We start from the raw sequence: 20,470 nt of genomic DNA on the forward strand, positions 1-20,470 counted from the left end.
GTGAAGAGATTTCAGAAAGTCAATTTGTGAATGTTCTGTGTGTGTTCAAAAGCATGCATATTTTTAACTTAGTTTTTAAGGAAAAAGGGTATCAATCCATTAGTGGATCATGAAATCAATTTTGTATGAAATTAGTATTAACAGCAATACAACAGAATAGGGCAGAAAACAGAAAAATTGTACCATGTAGGGAAATATTTTATGAAACCTTTGTTTCTGGTACATACATATGTGTTCAACAGGTCATGATTTTTAAAGTATTTCTTACTATGGATCTGAAACATTTGAACACACTATTTAACTTTGGGGCTAGGGATCATTATATCAACTTGGTTGATTATTTTGTTCAACTCCTCTATGTATTTGCTAATTTCCTTGACTGCTAAACCTAATAGGTTGTTGTTTTCTTTTAACTCTCATGTTTTCTGTTTTTTTCCATTTTTCTTTCTTAAGCTTTGTTTTACACTTGAGACTATGTTCAGGATTACTATATCTTCCTGGTGAACTGCTCTATCAGGATGTAATAACTGCCTTTATTTTAAATAATGTTCCTTGCCCCTAAGTCTAGCTTGCCTACCATTATTGTTGTGAAGGAAATACATTAGATATAAAAAGGGATAAATACGAACATTGCTAATCCAATTGTATTACTTCTCCTATTCCCCACAGCTTTAGAAACTAAGTCCAAATTCCTCGGAAAGGCTTGGAAGGCCCTGCATGGGCGGGTCCTGTGCACCTCCTCCTGCCTCCCCGCCCCGAGCATCCTGGTCTTCCTGCAGTCATCCCCAAGTGTGCACAGGCTCTGTGTGGAATGCTGCTCCCCACCCACTTCTGCCGGCTCTTCATTCCAGACTCAGAGCAAGGGTCACTGGTGTTCGCTGACACATTCCCCTCTCCACCCTCCTAGCAGAACGGAGCAGGATCTCCTTTGTGACTCCCCTGAACCTTGCTCAGATTTCCATCATAGCAACTTATTTTGGCTTAATGCACCTAACTATTGACTTGTCTGTCTCTCTGACTGAGCAGGAAGCTCATCAAGAACAGGAAGCTCATAAGACCTACTCTCATTTAGCTTTATATCCTCAGTGCCTGGTACACAGCAGGCTCCAAAATGCTAAGTAGACAAATGAGCGTATGACATAGAATGGAGTGGCAAGTTAAAGTCAGATAATTTGCTGTGAGTCGTGTTAGAAGGGCTCACTATTTAAAGTGGCAAAGTTAAAGTACTCTGTTCTATTTCAGGTAAAGGCTTCAGGGCTGGCAGAGACACAGGGACTGTCCAATACCACATAACTTGTCAAAATCAAAACACCATTTCCCATTCTCAGTCCAGGGCTCTTTCTAGCATACCTCTAACACCGCAAGTTTCCCTACCAAATGTTCTCAGGTATAATATTCTCATTTTATTTTTGTATGGGACTTCCAGCTCACCATCATTCCAGCTGCACAAGCAGGATGTGGGTGACATCCAAAATGCTTTTCTTCCTCAGAGTCCTATTGATTCTATCCCCTCAATATCTGATGGATGTTTTTCTCTCCATCCCACTGCCACTATCTTTGCCCAGGGTCTAGACCTCCCCCATCTGGATCATTAAAAAGCTCTTGTCTGCTCTATATCTAGCAGGCTGCTTAATACATAAAAGGCATTCAAATATGCATCGAATGCAATGAGGACTCCAGACAGTTTGGTTCTGCAGGACCCTAACGTAAAAGGCAGGGAGCTGCAAGGACACGGCTGAAGAACTACACCGGGACCCATTCAGGAAGACAACAGATAGTGAGTTCAGGGCTATTTCCTCCAGACAGGGCAGATTTGCATTTGAGATTGAACATCAGGGTCAGTGTGTAGAGGATGAACATGAGAGGGCAGGTCTAAAGCCAGAGATCCAGATAAGCGTGTGTACAAGGACAGCCTCGAGCTGACTCTGGAACTGGAAGCCTGGACAGAGTCTAGAGGTGCAGGCATGATGTGGGCACAGCCTGAATACATGTCCCAGGTAAAGAGTCCTGGCTCTACTATAGTCTCTGAAGACCTCTCAGTTCTATTTTCTCTTGTGTAAATGAAAATTTCAACTAACTTATAGGGTTTTTATAAGGATCAAATGAGAGAATTATATGAAAGTGTCCAGCACAATGTCTGGCACATAAATGTTCAGTAACTTTTAGCTCAAGTTGGGAAATGTATATGCATTTAAAATTCTAGGTTCTTACCACTCAGTAAATCTCTCCATAGATTTTTATTTCAAGGATCTACGTACAGCTTTAAAAAAAAAAAAAAAAAAAAGAAAAACTTCAATTTTTTAACTTATTAAATCTTATGGTAATGCCATAATTCCTGAAAGCCTCCTCGAAGTAAAAATTTTTAATGAAAATCTCAATATCTAGATATGTCCCCAAAATTGTTTTCTCTAATATGAAACAGATCCACAGCTCTGATGCAGCTCAAAACTAGGCATCCAGTCAGTCCCAGCAACCCAGTTCAGGTTCAGATCCAAATGGCAAATCAAGCATGACTGCCAGCTTCCTCCCCTCGAAATCCCCCACACGCAGGGGTGGTAGGGGGTGGAATCTAGAAGTATAGGCTAAAGGGAGGTAAAATTATGCCTGGGAAAAAGACATGGATATTGGTAAATTTTAGTTATGTATGTGAAAATAAATACTGGATTTTAAGAAACCATAGAAAAATATAAGTAGAATATGTAACTTTCGGTCAGCAATAGAGAGGCACCTAACAAATATTTGAGATATCCAAAGGAAGACAGGAAAGGTGATAGAATAAAAAGAAAAAGCACAATAAATGGAAAACAAGGGTAAACAAGAGATAACTCCTAATATATTAAAATAAATGTAAAGTTTCAACTAACCAATTAAAAAGACAGACTATTACTAAGTCTCAACCCTTCTATCAGTTTATTTAATTCTATGCCTACTTTGTTTCCTACTATATACCTGAGGTCTAGGACAGTGTTTGACGCATAGCAGGCATTCATTCAATAATTATTGAACCAAATGAATCAATAAATGAGTAAAAGCAAGCATGAAAGCATAGCAGGCATTCATTCAATAATTATTGAACCAAATGAATCAATAAATGAGTAAAAGCAAGCATGAAAAATGGACTTCTACCAATTACTTATTTTCACTGACTTTTAATAGGGCTACCAACTTAAATTGTTATTGTTTTTAAAGGAAGTCCTAAAACAACAATCTTTGCTATACAAGCATTTTTAATAAAAGCATTTATCTTTCAATAAATATAATAAATGATGAGCATGTGATTTCTCACAATGAAAGACTTATCTAAACATTCAAGGGAAATGATCTTAAAATCTATAGCTGGTGCCCATGGTTTCTCATACCAATATAGAGACAAGAGACACAAAACAATAGAGGAAGGCCTGAAGCAGGCAATATAACTGGCACAAGAAAAGAGGCTCAGTGTGTCTTTGAACTGATGTGCCTTTGCTGCCCAGTACAGTGCCTGGGACACGATACGTACTTCATAATGTGTGTGTGTGTGTGTGTGTGTGTGTGCGTGCGTGCAAACCTCACCCAAGAATATGTTTATTGATTTTAGAGAGGAAGGGAGAGGGAGAGAGAGAACTAGAGAATCACTGATGTGAGAGAGAAACATCAATTGGTTGCCTCCCACACGTGTCCCAAGCAGGGATCAAACCCGCAACCTAGTTATATTCTCTGACCAGGAATCAAACCCACAACCTTTTTTGGCATACAGGACAATGTTCCAACCAACTGAGCCACCCAACCAAGGCTGTGTGCAGCCCCCTCCCCCCAATCTGTTACTCTTTAAAGAGCAAGCAGAATCAGTTGGCATTAGTGGATTCTGTATAGAGGAGATCTGTAACTGATATCAGTCTACGCATATGTAGCAAGTACACTTAGTAATGCACACTATCACTACTCAGGAGGCAGAAGGCATTGGAATGGCAAAGAAAATGGCCAGCGGCCTTATACTAACTACCCTTCCACAAAGAACAGCCATGTAATTGATCTGCTCCAACAAGCATATTGCTTTCTAATCTTCCCTTCAAAAAGTATATTCCAATGTGGCAGATAAATTCAAAAGAGAAATGTTTGAAATTTGCAAGTAGGTTTTAAAATTTAGGATTATCAAAGTCACCTAGTAAAGAGAAAAGTTGCTTACAAATTACAAAAGCATAGCATTTTACAAATAATGCCAACTTTAAATTAGTGAAATAAAGCAACATACACTAAAAGGCATAAATATTTTGTTATAAGCTCAATTGCTTGACCAATTAGGTCTACACTTCCAGGTTCATTTGGCAGTACAGGGCTTCTATTTTCATAGGCCCTCCTCTTCCTGGTACACAGAAAACAACTGATTAAATACTGGGTGCCTGCAGAGAGTATGAGTCATTCATTCCAAAAGCCCAGAGTGACGGCACTCCCTCAGCCCAAGAACAAGCCTGGGTTTTTCACAACTGCTGAAGTTTATGGGCAGTTGCGTTTGTTTTAGGAAAAAAAAAAAAAAAGGTACCAAGGTATAATCAGACCCAAGTTTTATTTCCTGCTAAAGACAATGGATATTATTGGTCTGAAAAGACAAACACTAAAGTCAAACAGATGAGTAAAAGGGTTCTAAAATGAGAAACTGAAAGTTCCCATTGTTAGCATTTCCATGCTTCAAACCTCAGAATTTAATTTGGCCAGGAAAACAGATAAAGTTGATTCAGGAGTCATCTTAAAAATGCAAAATTTGATACATTTCTTTGAACTCTAATGGTGATGATTTTCTGGCATGCAGCAAGTTAAAAAGCTAATCCAATTTAGAAGTTCTAGCAGCTGGTGATTTCCCAGTGTGAACTCCAATTCAATGGTTGCTCATTCTGGCTGTTCATGGTCATCATCTAGGACAGTGGTCGGCAAACTGCGGCTCGAGAGCCACATGCGGCTCTTTGGCCCCTTGAGTGTGGCTCTTCCACAAAATACCGACTTCTGAGCATGGGCCACTAAGTTTCAATCGCACTGTACATGCGTGCCCGCACATGGTATTTTGTGGAAGAGCCACACTCAAGGGGCCAAAGAGCCACATGTGGCTCTGGAGCTGTAGTTTGCCAACCACTGATCTAGGAGCTTTATAAAATACTGATGTCTGGGCCCCACCCCTCAGCAAGTCTGACTCAATTGGTTGGAGTGGGGCCCTGACAGAGGTGTTTTTAAAGCACCTCCAGGTAATTATAATGTACAGCCAAGTGGAGAATCACAGTAGCCTCCCCTTATCTACAGGGGTGGAGTGGCACAGTGGATGCCTGAAACTGCAGACAGTAGGGAACCCTATATTTACTATAGTATTCCCGATACTTACATACCTATGATCAAGTTTAATTTACAAATTAGGTGATTTCATCATCAAAAGATTTATTCTTATCATAGATCTTAGCAACTTCAGCAGACGATTTTTTCGTCCCTTACTACGTGGAGAATTTTCACCTTTTCACTTAAAGAAAGCAATTTACAGCTTCTATGGCACATCTGAATTGCCAGCACCACTACTCCTGCGCTTTGTGGCCATTAATAAGTAAAATAAGGGTTCTTTGAACACAAGCACTGCCATACCTCAGCAATGATCTGATAACCAAGACGGCTGTTAAGTGACTAACGGGACAGTATGAGATTTCATCACACCTCTCAGAACAGAGTGCAATTTAAAACTTATAACTTATTTCTGGAATTTTCTATTTAATATTTTCAGGCCTCAGTTGACTGGGAGTAACTGTAACTGAGGAACAGGAAATGTCGGATAAAGGGGGAACTACTCTATTGGTCTAAGTCAGTGGTTCTCAACCTTGGCTGCACATTAGAATCACCTGGGAATCTTTTTAAAATCCTGATTTCTGGGCCTCATCCTCCAGTAATTCTGTTTCTTTGTTACTAATGTTGTGGCCCCACCCCATAACAAAGAAACAGAATTTCAGGAGGATGAGGCCCAGAAATCAGGATTTTAAAAAGATTCCCAGGTGATTCTAATGTGCAGCCAAGGTTGAGAACCACTGGTCTAAGTGATTATAGGTCATTGGATGGAACGTGCATGAGTAAGTTTACTTTTGTCCTATCAGTCTGATTCAAAAATGATACCTGTGTCATGTACAACTTTAAACTCTTTAATGTAATAAAGTACCATAAATTGCATAAAGATCTCATAATACAGTGAGCTGGCGTAAGCTAGTACAAAGAATTATATTTCAAAAAATAACCCTAAGAGTACTTAAAAGATAAGAGATATTATCTAGGAAAGGGATCTTAAGAATATCTAGACTTTTCTATTAAAACAGGGCATCTAATTATAGCAAAGAGCCCACAAACTTTTGATCATGATCATGAAGGATATTAGAAATTGGTTTTTAAACTCTATAATATCTACACTAAAAATTATTGATTCCTTATCTGAAGTATAAAGTCCTAATAATCACATTTCAAGAAAGACCCAATGCAACTCAAAAAAGAACAGAAGATAACTAAAGAAAAAGACTTTCATGAAAGGTCAATCAATGTAGAAAGGTCCTGGGAAAACCTAGTGGAAATGTATAAAATTATGAGAGGTATGGAGATTACAGTACATTCAGAATAAGAGTGTAGGAGACTCGTGTTTAAAAGACATAGTTTGGGAATAAATGAAGGGAAGTACAGCCTGTCACAACTTTCCAAACTCATTACCTACAGAGGCTGAAAATACAACCAGTTTAAACAAGGATCAGATAAATCTTTGAATAATAAATGCATAATGCATCACCCAAGAAACATAGCAATGTGTTTAAATATGTCTCTCACCTTCTGCTCCCCCCAAAAACTGTCCTTTGATATAACTTTCAGAAATAGGATTCTGAGAACTAAATCAGAGCACAGCTGAGCTAACAATTGGTATTTTCCTTTCCTCATTTTAGAGCTCTTAAACTAAGATGTATAAAATTAGCACTTCCTTCATTAAATAAGTGCAACCTTTCTCCCAGCTGCTACTTAAATAATTTCCTAGCTTTCCCTGAAAACTTTGTCCAAAGTTAACTATCCTCTCCCATCTAGGATTGTCTGCATAGTAGTTTTGCCACCATAGGGCCTCACCAACAAAAAGCTCTGCCTTCAAACCCACCATCAGATCAAATGAAGAACTCTACTAGATCAAACAAGGACCACCAAAGACTGGAAGAACCTGCACTATTTCACTCTAGCCAGGTAGGCACTAGGCATCCTCATAAACTGTCATTTTGCTTTGTTTTGGTGTTTTGCGTACCTAATTAGAATGAAGGCACTGAGCATACAAAGAGTTATTTCTGGCAAAACACACACACAAAAGTCCATACATGCACAGAGCCCGTTTCTTCCAGGGCTTTCCACTCCTACAGAGAGAAAGAAACTCTCACAGACTACTTCAAGAAATTTCACAGAATCAAATAAAAAAGTATTCTTCCTTCTCATTTTATTGGAAAAAAATAAATTTTTACCATCTCGGAAAAACAAACACACAGAGACCTTGAACTTCAAGACAGCTCAAATCTTCCACAGAACTGTCTTATATAGCTCTATCACAGTATCTGTCACTCTAGACTTCTGTGCGTGTCTATCTCCTATTGGACTACATCCTCGGCTATAAACAGTGTTTTAACCATCTTTTCACTTTAGCACAATGCCCAACAGAAGGTCTTCAAAAATGTTTGTTGAAAGAATAAATGACTTCACAGAAACTCGGCCTTAATATATTTGGAAGGAGAAAGAAATAGAATACTAAAGTAGTTAAAAATGAGAAGGGGGGCTGCTGCTTTGAGATGAGGGAATTTTTGAAAGGTGTAAAGGGGAATAAATGCAATAGCTACCAGAGGAGAGACAAATCCTGAAAGTTAAGAAGCACCACTGCCCAGAAGGGAGACTGGCAAACTGTGCCTCTGCCCATCACAGCTATTCCACAGAGGGGAAAAAAAAGGTTTAAATCTGCCATAAAAGCAATGTATAATACTGTGAAGCATCATCATTATGTATGCAAACTACTAAAATTAAAAGCATATGGCATGTTTAAAATTTCCTAATATTTCAGTTTGATGCTATGATTGCTTCAGATGGTATATACTGACCATTGCAGAAACTGTAGAATTTGAAGTTCAGTGTAAATGAAAGCTGATTCAAAGAATAAGATTTATAACGAGTTAATGTATTGTTAAATATCCCACTGTCAAGTTGAAGAAATGCAAAGTTAAACTTGAAAGAACCTGAAATCAAAATGAAGTAACTTAAAGAAGGAACACTGACCTAAAATCAGTCTGTATTTAATTCAGCCAGCCTTACCAAAGAAAGCAGGCAGGAGTGGATGCTTTTTCTGAATGAGCAGTTTTTTTAAGGGTCTCACAGCAACCAGAAAGTGAGTCATTCTAACAAAGCATGGGCTTTAATTAAGATACTATCAGTGTGTCTTGTAATAGTACTACAATGCTAAATGTTCAGTGTTTATCCTCACTTCTAAAATATTATTTATATATTATTATCAACTACTGATAAAAAAATATTTCTCCATTTTGTTAAACATTCTCTAACTCAAATACTCTTTTCAATTCAATTATGGTCAGTTGACACATAATGATGATTTAGACGAGCTAAGGAGTAATTATTTGTTAGAGGTTCTATGACACTGCTGTTACTTCTCAAACTTGTGTTCGTTAGAAAGGCTAGATTTTAAAAGGTGATATTTTAAAACACATTTGAATATGAATAGAACAGTTAACAAAAAGATGCAAAGAGGGGTAGTAATACAGCTTATAAAGATCTAACAGTTAAACCCCCATAAAACCACACCAGACTATGGCTCTGAGAATAAATAGCACAGCCAAACTAGTTTGATTTTTCCAATAGTCTACTATCTATCTGTAAATACAACAGTTCATTTTGTCATAAATCACAAGGACCAAATCATTAACAAACTTTTTTTGCATAAGAAAAATAAAAATGTCTTCAGGTCCCATTTATTTTCATTCCAAAAGAGAATAAATTTCTTGAATCTTAGACTTAAAAGTTAAATTCCCCCCCTTTACTGAATAAAATGAGAAATTAGTTTTAGTTAGTAAGAGAGGCAGCATTCTGGCCTTCTATTCTTACATTCTCCATTTAATCCTCCCAAACAATCTCTTTGCTGCTCAAAGTACAAAGGGTTGACCAGGGACTAGCATTATTTCAATTCATTCAGACAATTTTTACATAAGACCCTGCTGTGGGCCAGGTGCTAGGGATATGGTGATGAATTTACATCTCCGCCTCCTTGCTCAAATGAGTTAGGCTGGGCAGGTAGGACTATGGGAAGCCGTGCAGCTAGGCATCCTGGAGCAGCACCAAAATAGCCAGGTTCCAGAAAAAAAAACAAGCTACCAGGATACCCCGTTTGCTGGCACCTGCATGCTCTACCCTAAAAGGCCTTCCTACTTCCTTTCCTCTGAAGCTAGCCTTTGCCAAGTCGTGGCCTCTGCTGACTATGGCCTGGTCAGAGCACAGCATCTAGGAACCAGTGATTCTACAAAGGCCCCTCCCCTTTTTGAAGGCAGTTGTCCTAAAGGCTTTTCCCTAACCATTTCCACTGCTTTATATGCTCTGAAAAGATGCCTGTGAAATTAGAGCTAGGACTCGTGCAGAGCTAGACTGAGGAAGGCTTCAGGTTGCTCATCCCAGGCTGAAATACTTCCCATCCCGTACATATCAATGTTTCTGCACAAAGATCTACCCTAGATCTATTCCCTTCCCCAACTGCAGATGTTCTAAAAACTTGAGGAGAGAAACCTGATAAACTGACCCTAACCTGGAAAAACAACTAGTCAATCTATTACATAGTGACATTCCCTGTAAGTATATAAACTAATTTTGTAAGACAGAGTCAGGGATAGGTGTTGGGTCAAAGAACCAACCAGCAGTCCCATTATCAACCTTTTCCTTCTATATAGATCCCTCGGTATATGTGCTTTGACATATGAGAGGCTATTTTATTCTCTATAAAGGCTATATTATAACGATGATGATAGTGCAAGACACATTTCAGATATTACCCATAAAGTTATAAATACTATAACTCTGTAGTCAAGAAGATAGAAAGGTTTATAAAACAGGTTTGTCAGCATTGAGAGGTTTCTATCTGGCTTTGTAGTCACATATTGGGTTAGAAGCCCATCTCTCTGCCTCTTAACTCTGTGAACTTGGACATATTACCTCTCTATGCCTCAGTCTCATCTGTAGGAAAATAGCAAAACCCTCCTCCTGATGTTTGTGGGGATGAAATGCACCAGTACAAATAAAGGGCTTAGCACAGTGTCTGGTTCAGAAAAAAATGCTCAATAAATGAAAGCTGTTATTAGCTACTACTGATCTCAGTTAACAATGTAGACAACAAAATATGTTCAAAAACTTCCTTCATCTGTAAAACCTGATTCCAAAAATTGTTATCTGCCCCATTAGCAAGACCCTGTCGTTCTTTTTTTTTAACCCAAGAGAGAAAAAATATTTTAGAAAGATGAGTCTTTTCTATTTTGCATGTATAAAAATAAGTGTTCATAAAAATAAATATACAGACCTCTTCAATCTAACAATGCTAGATTAGAAATATACTAAATTATGGAGTAAAAAGTAGTTCAGAATATAAAAACTGGTAAGTCATTTAAATAAACTGAAGGGTAAAGACACTAGAAAAAAACCTGGTTATTCAACAATGACAAAAACAAAGATTTTTACAATATATTTAATAATTTTTTAAATTAAAATGCCCTATTATATTTTGTCATGGTAATTTGTGTTTATTAGCAAATATTTTTAGTTCAAAATCTTTTTCAAAGTCAATACCAAATGAACAAAACTCTAAAATACACTGAATGTATATTAATAAAATATGATCCTGAAAAGATAAAGTTTCATGTGGATCTCATTCCATAACTATTATTTCTCATTCAAAGAAAGTTAACTTCATATGACATACTAAAAATAATTTCATTATAAAAAATTACTAAGAAGAACAGAAACACTTTTCATGTTTCTGTGAATTCTAATTGATAGCTAGTTATCTCCTCCAAAAAAATATTCACTGGTATTCATCATTCAGAATATCCTTTCTCTCTCTCCAGTTTACAGGCTGTGAATGTTATGTGTATGACAAATGCTTTAACATCTTTTCATGGTCACTCAGTCTCCAAATAGTATGAAGCATAGACTGCAGTAAATTACATAACACCGTCATATCAGACAAAGACACAAGGTCTAGTAGAAGCAATTTTAAGACTGAAGAGGTAAGACCATATCACCCTTCTCCAACAGTGGACTGTTTAAAGTCTACAATCCTTATTCTCAGATAGTAAAACTTCACTCTCAGGAAGTTATTGAATGTTTACATAGTACTTTATCATTTTCCCTGGTAGACAATAGAACAACCTAAATATTTTTCTCTAGGGGTCACCTTGCAATAGACATAAGCATTCACCAAGAAGCACTGTTACAGACTAAAGAAATGAAAATATCAGCCCTGGCTGGGTGGTTCAGATGGTTGAAGCATCCTCCCATACACCAAAAGGTTGCGGGGTTGGATTCCCAGTTGTGGCAAGTAGGGCAGGCAATTGATCACATCAATGTTTCTCTCTCTCTCTTTTCCTCCCTCTTCTCCCTCCCTCTCTCTAAGAATCAATAAAAACATATCCTTGGGTGAGGAATTTAAAAAAAAAAGCACCAGAAAAAAATAATAGTATCAACTGTTTAGAAGAAACCATTTTTACAAATTAAACAATGTAAAGAAGAAAATAAGGAATACAAAGATTTTCCTTTTAAAAATGGTGATGCTAAATCAGATAGAAAGGGAAAAAACACACACACAAGTGGAAAGCCTCACATTTATTTCCTCACGCAGCTGGACAGAGATTTTCCGCCCCAATTAGAAGATATTCAGAACAGGGCCTAAAATGGGTAATAAGCATAACACAGCATCCGACTTTTATGGCAATGATATTGCTGAGAGAAAACTTGGACTTAAAATTTAACTCGGCTCCACTCAACCAAAAATGCTTTCTGCATCCTAAGCACTCTAGAGCCCAGAGACACCGAGATGAGTCAAGTACGGTCCTTGCCTAGGGAAATGCACTGTCCCCTCAGGAGAAAGGAAGGAAACTATTATTATATGGTGCAGTAAGGGCTATAATCAAAGTGTGTACTAAGTGTATAAAGCACCTGGAAACACAATAATGTGTTTATTGTGACCACAATTCTGCCCTAGGAATGCGGGCTAGGGTGAGCACACATCTGAGCTGGGTCTTACAGAATAAACTAGGCAGGAAAAGAGCTGACAGTAGCAAACATTCCAGGATAAGGAAATGGTCATTTTAACCTTAAAAATCATAACCAACATTCCAGGATAAGGAAATGGTCATTTTAACCTTAAAAATCAATGCTGACTCTTTGGATGTCTCTAAGAAAAAGGAAAGTCCTGATACAGGTTGTTCAGTAGCCATAAACATAAAAACCACAAAGTCCACAGGCTTGTTTGGTCTTATACTAGTAACACTGCCCTTTGGAAAAGATAAGGACTTGGTCAATAACCTATTCAGTTGAACTATCAATTGGAAATAATGGAGTATTTTAAATGCTTTGATTAGAAACAAGAGCAAAACTGGCAATAAAAGCAAAGGAAAAAGGTACGATAAAATGGAAAGAATTTTGAATGATTCTATAGAAAAAAAGCAATTAAAATACAATTATTAATAGTCATTCTTTAAAAAGCATCTTAAGTACTGGATAGGACAAACTAGTTGGTAAAGTACATGGGATTCTTTATTCACTGGCTATACTTTAACACCTAAAGATCAAAACAGGGTGTTACTTCTGAAATATAATGGCCTCTTCCTTCCTCTAGATTTTCGGTCTACTTCAGTCTGTGGTTGCCTACATCCTAAGACATGAAATAAATGTAACTGCAAAGACTACAGCCATTTATGTAGAAAAGAAGTTTTTAACTTGCCTTCTGATGTGGACTTTGAATATATAAACAGTAACTCAAACCACGTGGCTTAATCAACAATCTAGGCCGAGGTTACCCTGGGGATATTTCTTAAAGGCTTAAACCTGTGGCTCATCTCAGCTTCTTTAGCTCAGAAGTATGGAGTTAAGTATCCTTCCACAGAAAGGTAAGACACTAGCCAGCAGCCTAGAAGAGTTGACTTTCTTCACTTGAGGGGAGTGATTTATCCCCAAACCACCATTAGGACAGGAGAGCCTCCCATGTATAAGAACTGAACACAAACCAAACAGAAAGTCAAATAATTCACTTAAACACGCTCCTCTTCGGAGGACTCCTATGACTGCACCGTGTTCTATGTAATTCCACCAGCTTGGTTCATCTCTGTCAATCTTAGGGGCTAAGACAGGGGTGGGCAAACTTTTTGACTCGAGGGCCACAATGGGTTCTTAAACTGGACGGGAGGGCCGGAACGAAAGCATGGATGGAGTGTTTGTGTGAACTAATATAAATTCAAAGTAAACATCATTACATAAAAGGGTACGGTCTTTTTTTTTTTAGTTTTATTCATTTCAAACGGGCCGCATCTGGCCCGCGGGCCGTAGTTTGCCCACGGCTGGGCTAAGAGAAAGAAGAGAGTGGCCCTAGAAATGCAGACAACCCAGGCCACCTTTTTATATATGCCTCAAGTCACTGCCCAAACATACTGGTGACTACCTAGATATCCTGAGTTTTTTTTTCATGAAACACACCAATATCAACTCCTGTCCTCTAAAACGTACACTGAACAAATTGGCATTGTTTTAAAAAACATTTTCATCATGTACAATGACCCAAAAGCCCAACCCTCATTTTACAGTTGAAGAAATGAGGCGTGGAAAAGTGTTCTGTTCCATGGGTTGGCGATGATCTCAATTTCCATCCAGCTGGAAAAGATCTACGGTCGGCTCCCTAACAGCTTGGGGAATTTTACAGTCTACCTTCCTTCAAGCTAAACTTGGAACTTTACCCAAACGTTGGGTTGTGGGAGCAGGGGGAGGGCTAGGCAAATGGTCAAATGAGGAAAAACAGAGAAAAGAGAATGAATGGAGACTGGCCAAAATTAGCCTATCTACAACAACTTCAGTCCCAAGACCATCAGGAACCTTATCGGGGTGCCTAGTTTCTCCTCCATTCTGAATAGAGGAAGTCACATGTAATTGTAAGAAAATACACGGAGCCGAGGGGGAAAAAATAAGTTCTCCTTCACTGCTCTAGCAAATCAGCCGGCAGGCCTTCGAAAGAAAGGGGCACCTGCCAGACAGTGTTCTGGGGCCAGTTCTACCCTCTCTGGGACCTGAGGTCCGTGTCCAACCTTTCACACCTGTGTCCTCACGGGACACGAGGACACCATCAGCTGCTCTGTAAGGATGTTGTGGGGACAGTAAGGACCACGACCTTGAACGCCACCTATAAATGGTAGCTGCTGTGACGCGAAACGCTCAGTTGGAGCTCTTAGGCCAGTGGTTCTCAACCTTCCTCATGCCGCGACCCTTTAATACAGTTCCTCATGTGGTGGTGACCCCCAACCATAACATTATTTTCGTTGCTACTTCATAACTGTAATGTTGCTACTGTGATGAATCGTCATGTAAATATCTGATATGCAGGATGTATTTTCATTGTGACAAATTGAACATGATTAAAGCATAGTGATTAATCACAAAAACAATATGTAATTATATATGTGTTTTCCGATGGTCTTAGGCGACCCCTGTGAAAGGGGTCGCGACCCACAGGTTGAGAACCGCTGTCTTAGACTTTCCAATTCATGTAATTCCTTTGTCGAGATGAGGCACAAGAATTGCTAGTAAATTTGAAATGCTCTATTTCTTTAAAGAACTCTACTCTCTCACTTCTCAAGTGAAAGATGTCTGAGGTGATTAGGGAAAAGGACTGACAACCTCCGAGGGGTGGGGGGACCCAGCCCCCTGCACCGCCGCCCCGGAGGCGGGGCTGCTGTTTCACTCCCCACGTGAACTAGTTTTCCCAACGCAAACCGAACGCCGTGGCCCTCGGCATCTCACAGCATCTTCACACCCAGACTCGGACCCACGATACACTCGGCATCGCCCACCACTGAACCCCACAAAAACAGTAAAAGTTCCACATGACGAGACGGTTTCATTGCAACACCACAACCAAAGAAAAGGAGCTTTAAGCCAGGTGCCCGGGGCAGCCGGAAGCAATCACGCCTTTAAAAAGGACCCAGAAACAGGTGGACAGGGAGCGAAGCTCGACAGCTCATGCCGCTGAACTGGGGTCGCTGCTGGCCCGAGACGGGGGTTCGCACCCAGACCCTGTCGCGAGGGCCGGGCCAGAGGCCATTCCGGACAGGAAGAGGCCTTCACGGCCGGGGTCTCTCGCTCGAACTTCCCGGGAGAGCCGGCCGGACCCCGGCTGCCGGCAGCCCGGGTCTGCTCTCCCCTCCCGGGAGGGACGAGGGCCCTTTGTCCGCGCGGAGGCGGGGGCCAGGGGCCAGGCGAGCGCCCTCCGTCGGGAAAGTAGGACAGCGCGCACCCTCGCCGAGCCGCCCGCCCGCCCGCCAGGGCCGCAGGCGGCGCCCTCCGCTCCCGCGGGCTGGGGGGCCCGGCCGCGCCCTCCCGCCGCCGCCCGCACCCCGCGCCCAGGGTGACCCCGCGCCGCCAGCCTCACCGGGTCGGAGCTCGAGGCCGCCATCGCGGCGGCTGCACCACAGCGCGCGCTCGCCCTGCTGCAGGATGTAGTGGTCCTTGGCTTGGAAGAGCTCCATGCCGGCCCCGCGCGCTGAGGGAGGCGGCGGCCCCCCGGCCCGGCAGGCGGCGGCGGCCCGCGGGGGGCGCGCGGAGCGTCCTCGGCAGCTGGGCCGCCAGGGCCCGCGCCCCGGGGAGCGGCGTCTGAGGGAGCGTCGCGGCTGCGGGGTCCGCGAGAGAACGCACCCCGGAGGCGGCGGGCGGGCGGCGGCGGCGGCCGTGGCCTTAGAGGCCTCTCCCGGGCTCCGCCCCTTGTCCGCTCCGCCAGGCCCCGCCCCCGGGCCCGCCCCCTCCTCGACCCCGCCCCCGGCACCTCCCAGGCTCCTCCCCCTGCGTGGCTCCGCCTCCGCCTCTTGCTCCTTTCGGCTCGCGGGTCCCCTTTCCCGTCGCCTGAGTCTCCTCCAGCTTCTGCCGAGCTCCCTCCCCGGGCTCCTGCCGCCGCCTCCCAGGCTCTTCTTCCTCCTTCAGCCTCGCAGGCCGCCCCCTTCTCCTCCCCCTCCGTCCCGCCTGCCTTCCCGCCCGAAGCAAACGCGGGCAGAGCCCGGGAAGGGCTGAGTCAGGCGGGCCGCCTTCCTCCCTCGTGGCCGTGGGAGCAATGGCCCACTCGTGGGGCCTCTCCGCCCATGCCGGTGGGGGATGCGTTCCTTTCACCAACCCTGAGAAAAGCTGGGCAGACTTCCTAAGTCCAGCTCGAAACCCCTCCTTCCCGGAGGCATGAGCTTCCCGGGTAGCGGGGTGGAGCCTGGGTCGTGGGGGGAGAGGGAGGGCCCCAGCCGGGCTCTCTGCCCGAGCGGGGCTGCCTTGTTTTGTTTGGTGTTTCCTCTTAGAACCTTCTGACGTTTGACAACAGCAGGCGTTCAATAAGTGCACATCAACGAGGAGCGGGTAGCAGTAGGAGATGCACAAGTGTTAGCTGCACAGGGCTCTCAACAGCGGGAAGGAAGGCGCAAACTCAGACGCCTCCAACTGAGCAGGATGGACCTGAGAAGACTTCATAAAATAAGTCAATTAATGAAGTGGAAAGGATTTAGACCGACGAGGGCGAGAGAGCTGAAGAACCTCTGTGGAAGGAGGAAGCCCCAGTATCTCTGAGCTGTCTATCCTGCAAGGAAGGCTAGGTGGCTTCTTGAACAGCCCAGCTCCAGGTGCAATCTACCTGGATGATTTGGGGACAGTCTTTTGGTCTCAGATGGTGGTTGAATTAAATGACCTTTAATTACACTCCCAGTTTTGTAGATCAGGGAATACTTTTTACCTTCTGCTTTGATAAAAGTAAGAGAGCCCAAATGCAGGAAGGAGTTCACATTATTAATTATTCCAGTCCACACTGATTGGTTGTTGGATTGCCATAGCACAGGAAGTCCCATGATGACAAAATGTCCCGGAGCCTCTAATAAGTACCACGCTTTCTGGGCTGCCCAGACACCTCAACATAAAGGTCTTAGACGAGTGATTACTAGATCAAATCTTTGTGATGTGACTTGGACACAGAAAATAATGGAAATAAGGAGATCAGAAGTTTCCGTGGAACCATCAGTTTCAGATCTGTTGAATTCAGGCCTATGTTGACTTTCCTTAGCAAAATATTGTATTTGTTTTTTTACTTCAAAATAAGATATGTGCAGTATGCACAGGAATTTGTTCATAGTTGTTTTTTTTTAACTATAGTCCGGCCCTCCAACGGTCTGAGGGACAGTGAACTGGCCCCCTGTTTAAAAAGTTTGAGGACCCCTGGTTTAGACTAGTGTAAGTAACTCACAGGTTAGGTTCTAGCCACTTCTCTGTGATCTCAGCCAAGTCACTTAATCTCTTTTAGTCTCAATTTCCTTATTTATTCAAAGAGATGATCACTGAGGGTTCTTCCAGCCCTGCTATCAAAGAATGTGAGGAAATGAGTCCACATAATTAAACCTACACAAATAATGATGGTAAATGACTCCGCTTTGATTATCAGTCTGGCCTTCATGTCAGGTTATTTGTCTTGGACTTGGGGTTCTGAATAGACTTTAGTATCCTCTGGTGCAATTTGACTTTTGACATCATCTCCTCTCACACTTGACCACAGTCTTGTATGTTGTTTGTCTATTACTTTCCTCAGTCATGTTTGTGTATGAGAAATCTCCCAAAGGAGAGATTTTTTAAATTACACATATTCTGCCTGCCAGGAGGCTGCTGATTTCTTAGGTCAGCAGTCAGGGCAACTAAAGGCCCAAGACACTCACCAGCCAAATTTTTACATTTGACCAATTATCAGCCAATTTCTCATGGGTTTGTCTGCCAGTAAATTTCTCATGGATTCGTATGCCACCTCCTCCCATAACTTCATCAGAGACAACTGGAGACTGTAAGTACCACTTTGGAGCACTGAGGCCTATATAAAATAGGAAATTACCTGAGAAGCACCATAGAACAAAGAGGGGGGAAGTCCCTCGGAGACATCATGTTGGTTTAAAGGAGAGAGATCACTTCGTTCACTGGAGAAGACCATCTCCCCTTCATTTCTATACTTTGGGGTTAAAAAGTACTGGCTTTTCGTTGTATGGTCTGATAAAATTGTCAAGGGCCCAAGTTATTGTTTAAACCAGCTATAATAAATCTCCCATGCGTGAGAGAGAGACAGAGGAAAAATGAAATATGTTTTCTGCATCTAATCTCCTCCCAGAGGAAAGATGAATTAGCCGTTTACAGTGATAATTGCATAGTTGTCTAAAGCCAGCTGTCTCTCCTTCCTTTCTGTTATGCACTTACTTTTCAATTAAAAAAAACAGACGAAGACAGTTAAGAAATTAGACCGTTCTAAATAAGCTAATTTGAAAAATATGCCCAATGTATACTATTAAATAGAAAAAGTCCAAGTTGCAGAATAGTATTTTTAAGTATTCCAATTGTTTTTTTTCTTTTTTATTGAATACTAGAGGCCTGGTGCATGAATTCATGCATGGGTGGGGACGGGCCGACCCACCCAGGTGGGGGCCGATCAGGGGTGGGGCCAGCCAGAAGGAGAGGCTTTGGGTGGTTGGCTAGCCGGCCCTGCCCCTGATTGTGGGGGGGAGGGGCGATCAGGGGTGGGACCGACCCCCCCCCCCTCCCCCCCATCAGGCCAGTTGGCCGGTCGCAGTACATGTCATAGCGACCAGTTGTTCCAGTCATTCTGTTGTTCTGGTCGCGTGGCTTTTGTATATAGAGATATTGGGGTAACATTGGTTAATAAAATGATATAAGTTTCAAGGGTACAATTCTACAATACATCATCTGTACATTATATTGTGTATTCACTACCCCAAGTCCCACTTGTGTTTTTAAAAGGGGAGGATGGAAGAGAGAGTATGTTTTTAATGCCCAGAACATTCTGAAATAAAACACAAGGAAGTGTGGTTACCTCTGAGGAATGCAAATGGAGAGGAGATGTGGCAGCTGAAGGCATCAGGAATGCAGGGAGAGTAGAAACTATTCCTTTTCATTTTATATTCCTGTACACTGTTTTAATTTTTATAACCATGTACTTTTTGAAAAATATATTTTTATTGATTTCTGAGAGGAAGGGAGAGGGAGAGAGAGAGAGAGAAATATCAATGATGAAGGAGAATCACCGATTGGCTGTCTCTCCTGTACGCCTCCCCACTGGAGTTGCAGCCCACAACCTGAGCATGTGCCCTTGACCAGAATCAAACCCAGAACCCTTCAGTCTGCAGGCTGATGCTCTATCCACTGAGCCAAACCGGCGAGGGCTATAACCATGTACTTTTAATACTTTAAATCTTTTTTAAAGGCCTGGATTAGTCCAGTCTTTATCAGCCTCCACCAGGGTGTACCATGCATGGCCAGGGCCAGAAAGTGCAGAAGGGAGGGTGCAGCCCATCAACCTCATCTGCAGACCCTTGCAGAATAGCTCTCCAGTTTGGGTGTGGCTTTAAGGGTAAGTGAACTTGCAGATGGAGGGTTTCGATGAGTATATGAACCTCGTACTAGATGATGCAGAAGAGGTTCATTCTAAAACAAAGTCAAGAAAACAACTGGGTCAGATCATACTAAAAGGAGATACTGCTCTGCTCCAAGGTGTCTCCAACTAGAAATGACTAATAACATGAGAAATTGTTGAGAAGGCAATATAGGTTGTGGTTTTTAGGTGTCCTTTGTTGGGAGTATAGTTCTTAAACATTTATTCATATTGCTTTGATTACCCTTGTGTTATTACCAGATGACAATAAATGCTGTCAGATTGTTTTTATTTAAAAAAAAATACTATGCCTGGCTGGTGTTGCTCAGTGGTTGAGCAGCGTTGACCTATGAACCAGGAGGTCACGGTTCAATTCCTGGTCAGGGCACATGCCTGGGTTGCGGGCTCAGTCCCCAGTGGGGGGCATGCAGGAGGCAGCCGATCAATGATTCTCTTTCAACATTGATGTTTCTGTCTCTCCCTCTCCGTTCCTCTCTGAAATCAATAAAAATACATTTTTTAAAAATACTAGTTTTGTGTGTGTGTGTGTGTATAAAACTCATTCTTCTACCACACCCCCAAAACATATGTTTTGGTAACATATTACCTAAAGATCTAGAACCTTTTACCTTGACAAGCCAGGAGTCCCAGGCCTACCTCTTTTTATTCTTCATACACTGCTTAATATTTTTGAGATTTCCTAACACCTTAAATGCTGTCAAAGTGAAGTATAGTTAAGTCCGTAAGCCATCTTAAATGTTGTCAAAGTGA

At 41.9% G+C, this 20,470-nt stretch overlaps 1 protein-coding gene and 1 pseudogene across 1 annotated transcript in view; one reads left to right on the forward strand and one right to left on the reverse strand.

Annotated features, from left to right (window-relative positions):
- Positions 1 to 15,938, reverse strand: part of INPP5F (inositol polyphosphate-5-phosphatase F) — a 60,479-nt gene extending 44,541 nt beyond the window's left edge. The window contains exon 1 of the mRNA XM_070432154.1: positions 15,686 to 15,938. Coding sequence (XP_070288255.1) covers positions 15,686 to 15,782 — 97 coding nt within the window. The 5' untranslated portion in view covers positions 15,783 to 15,938. The remainder of the gene's footprint in view (positions 1 to 15,685) is intronic.
- Positions 15,939 to 19,575: 3,637 nt separating this feature from the next.
- LOC139022163 (small nuclear ribonucleoprotein E-like) lies at positions 19,576 to 19,832 on the forward strand (annotated as a pseudogene).
- Positions 19,833 to 20,470: the final 638 nt, after the last annotated feature.

Source organism: Myotis yumanensis, unplaced genomic scaffold (assembly GCF_028538775.1).
Source record: "Myotis yumanensis isolate MYYU_CA2020_CCGP unplaced genomic scaffold, mMyoYum1.0.hap1 SCAF_13, whole genome shotgun sequence".
Classification (NCBI taxonomy): Eukaryota; Metazoa; Chordata; class Mammalia; order Chiroptera; family Vespertilionidae; genus Myotis; species Myotis yumanensis.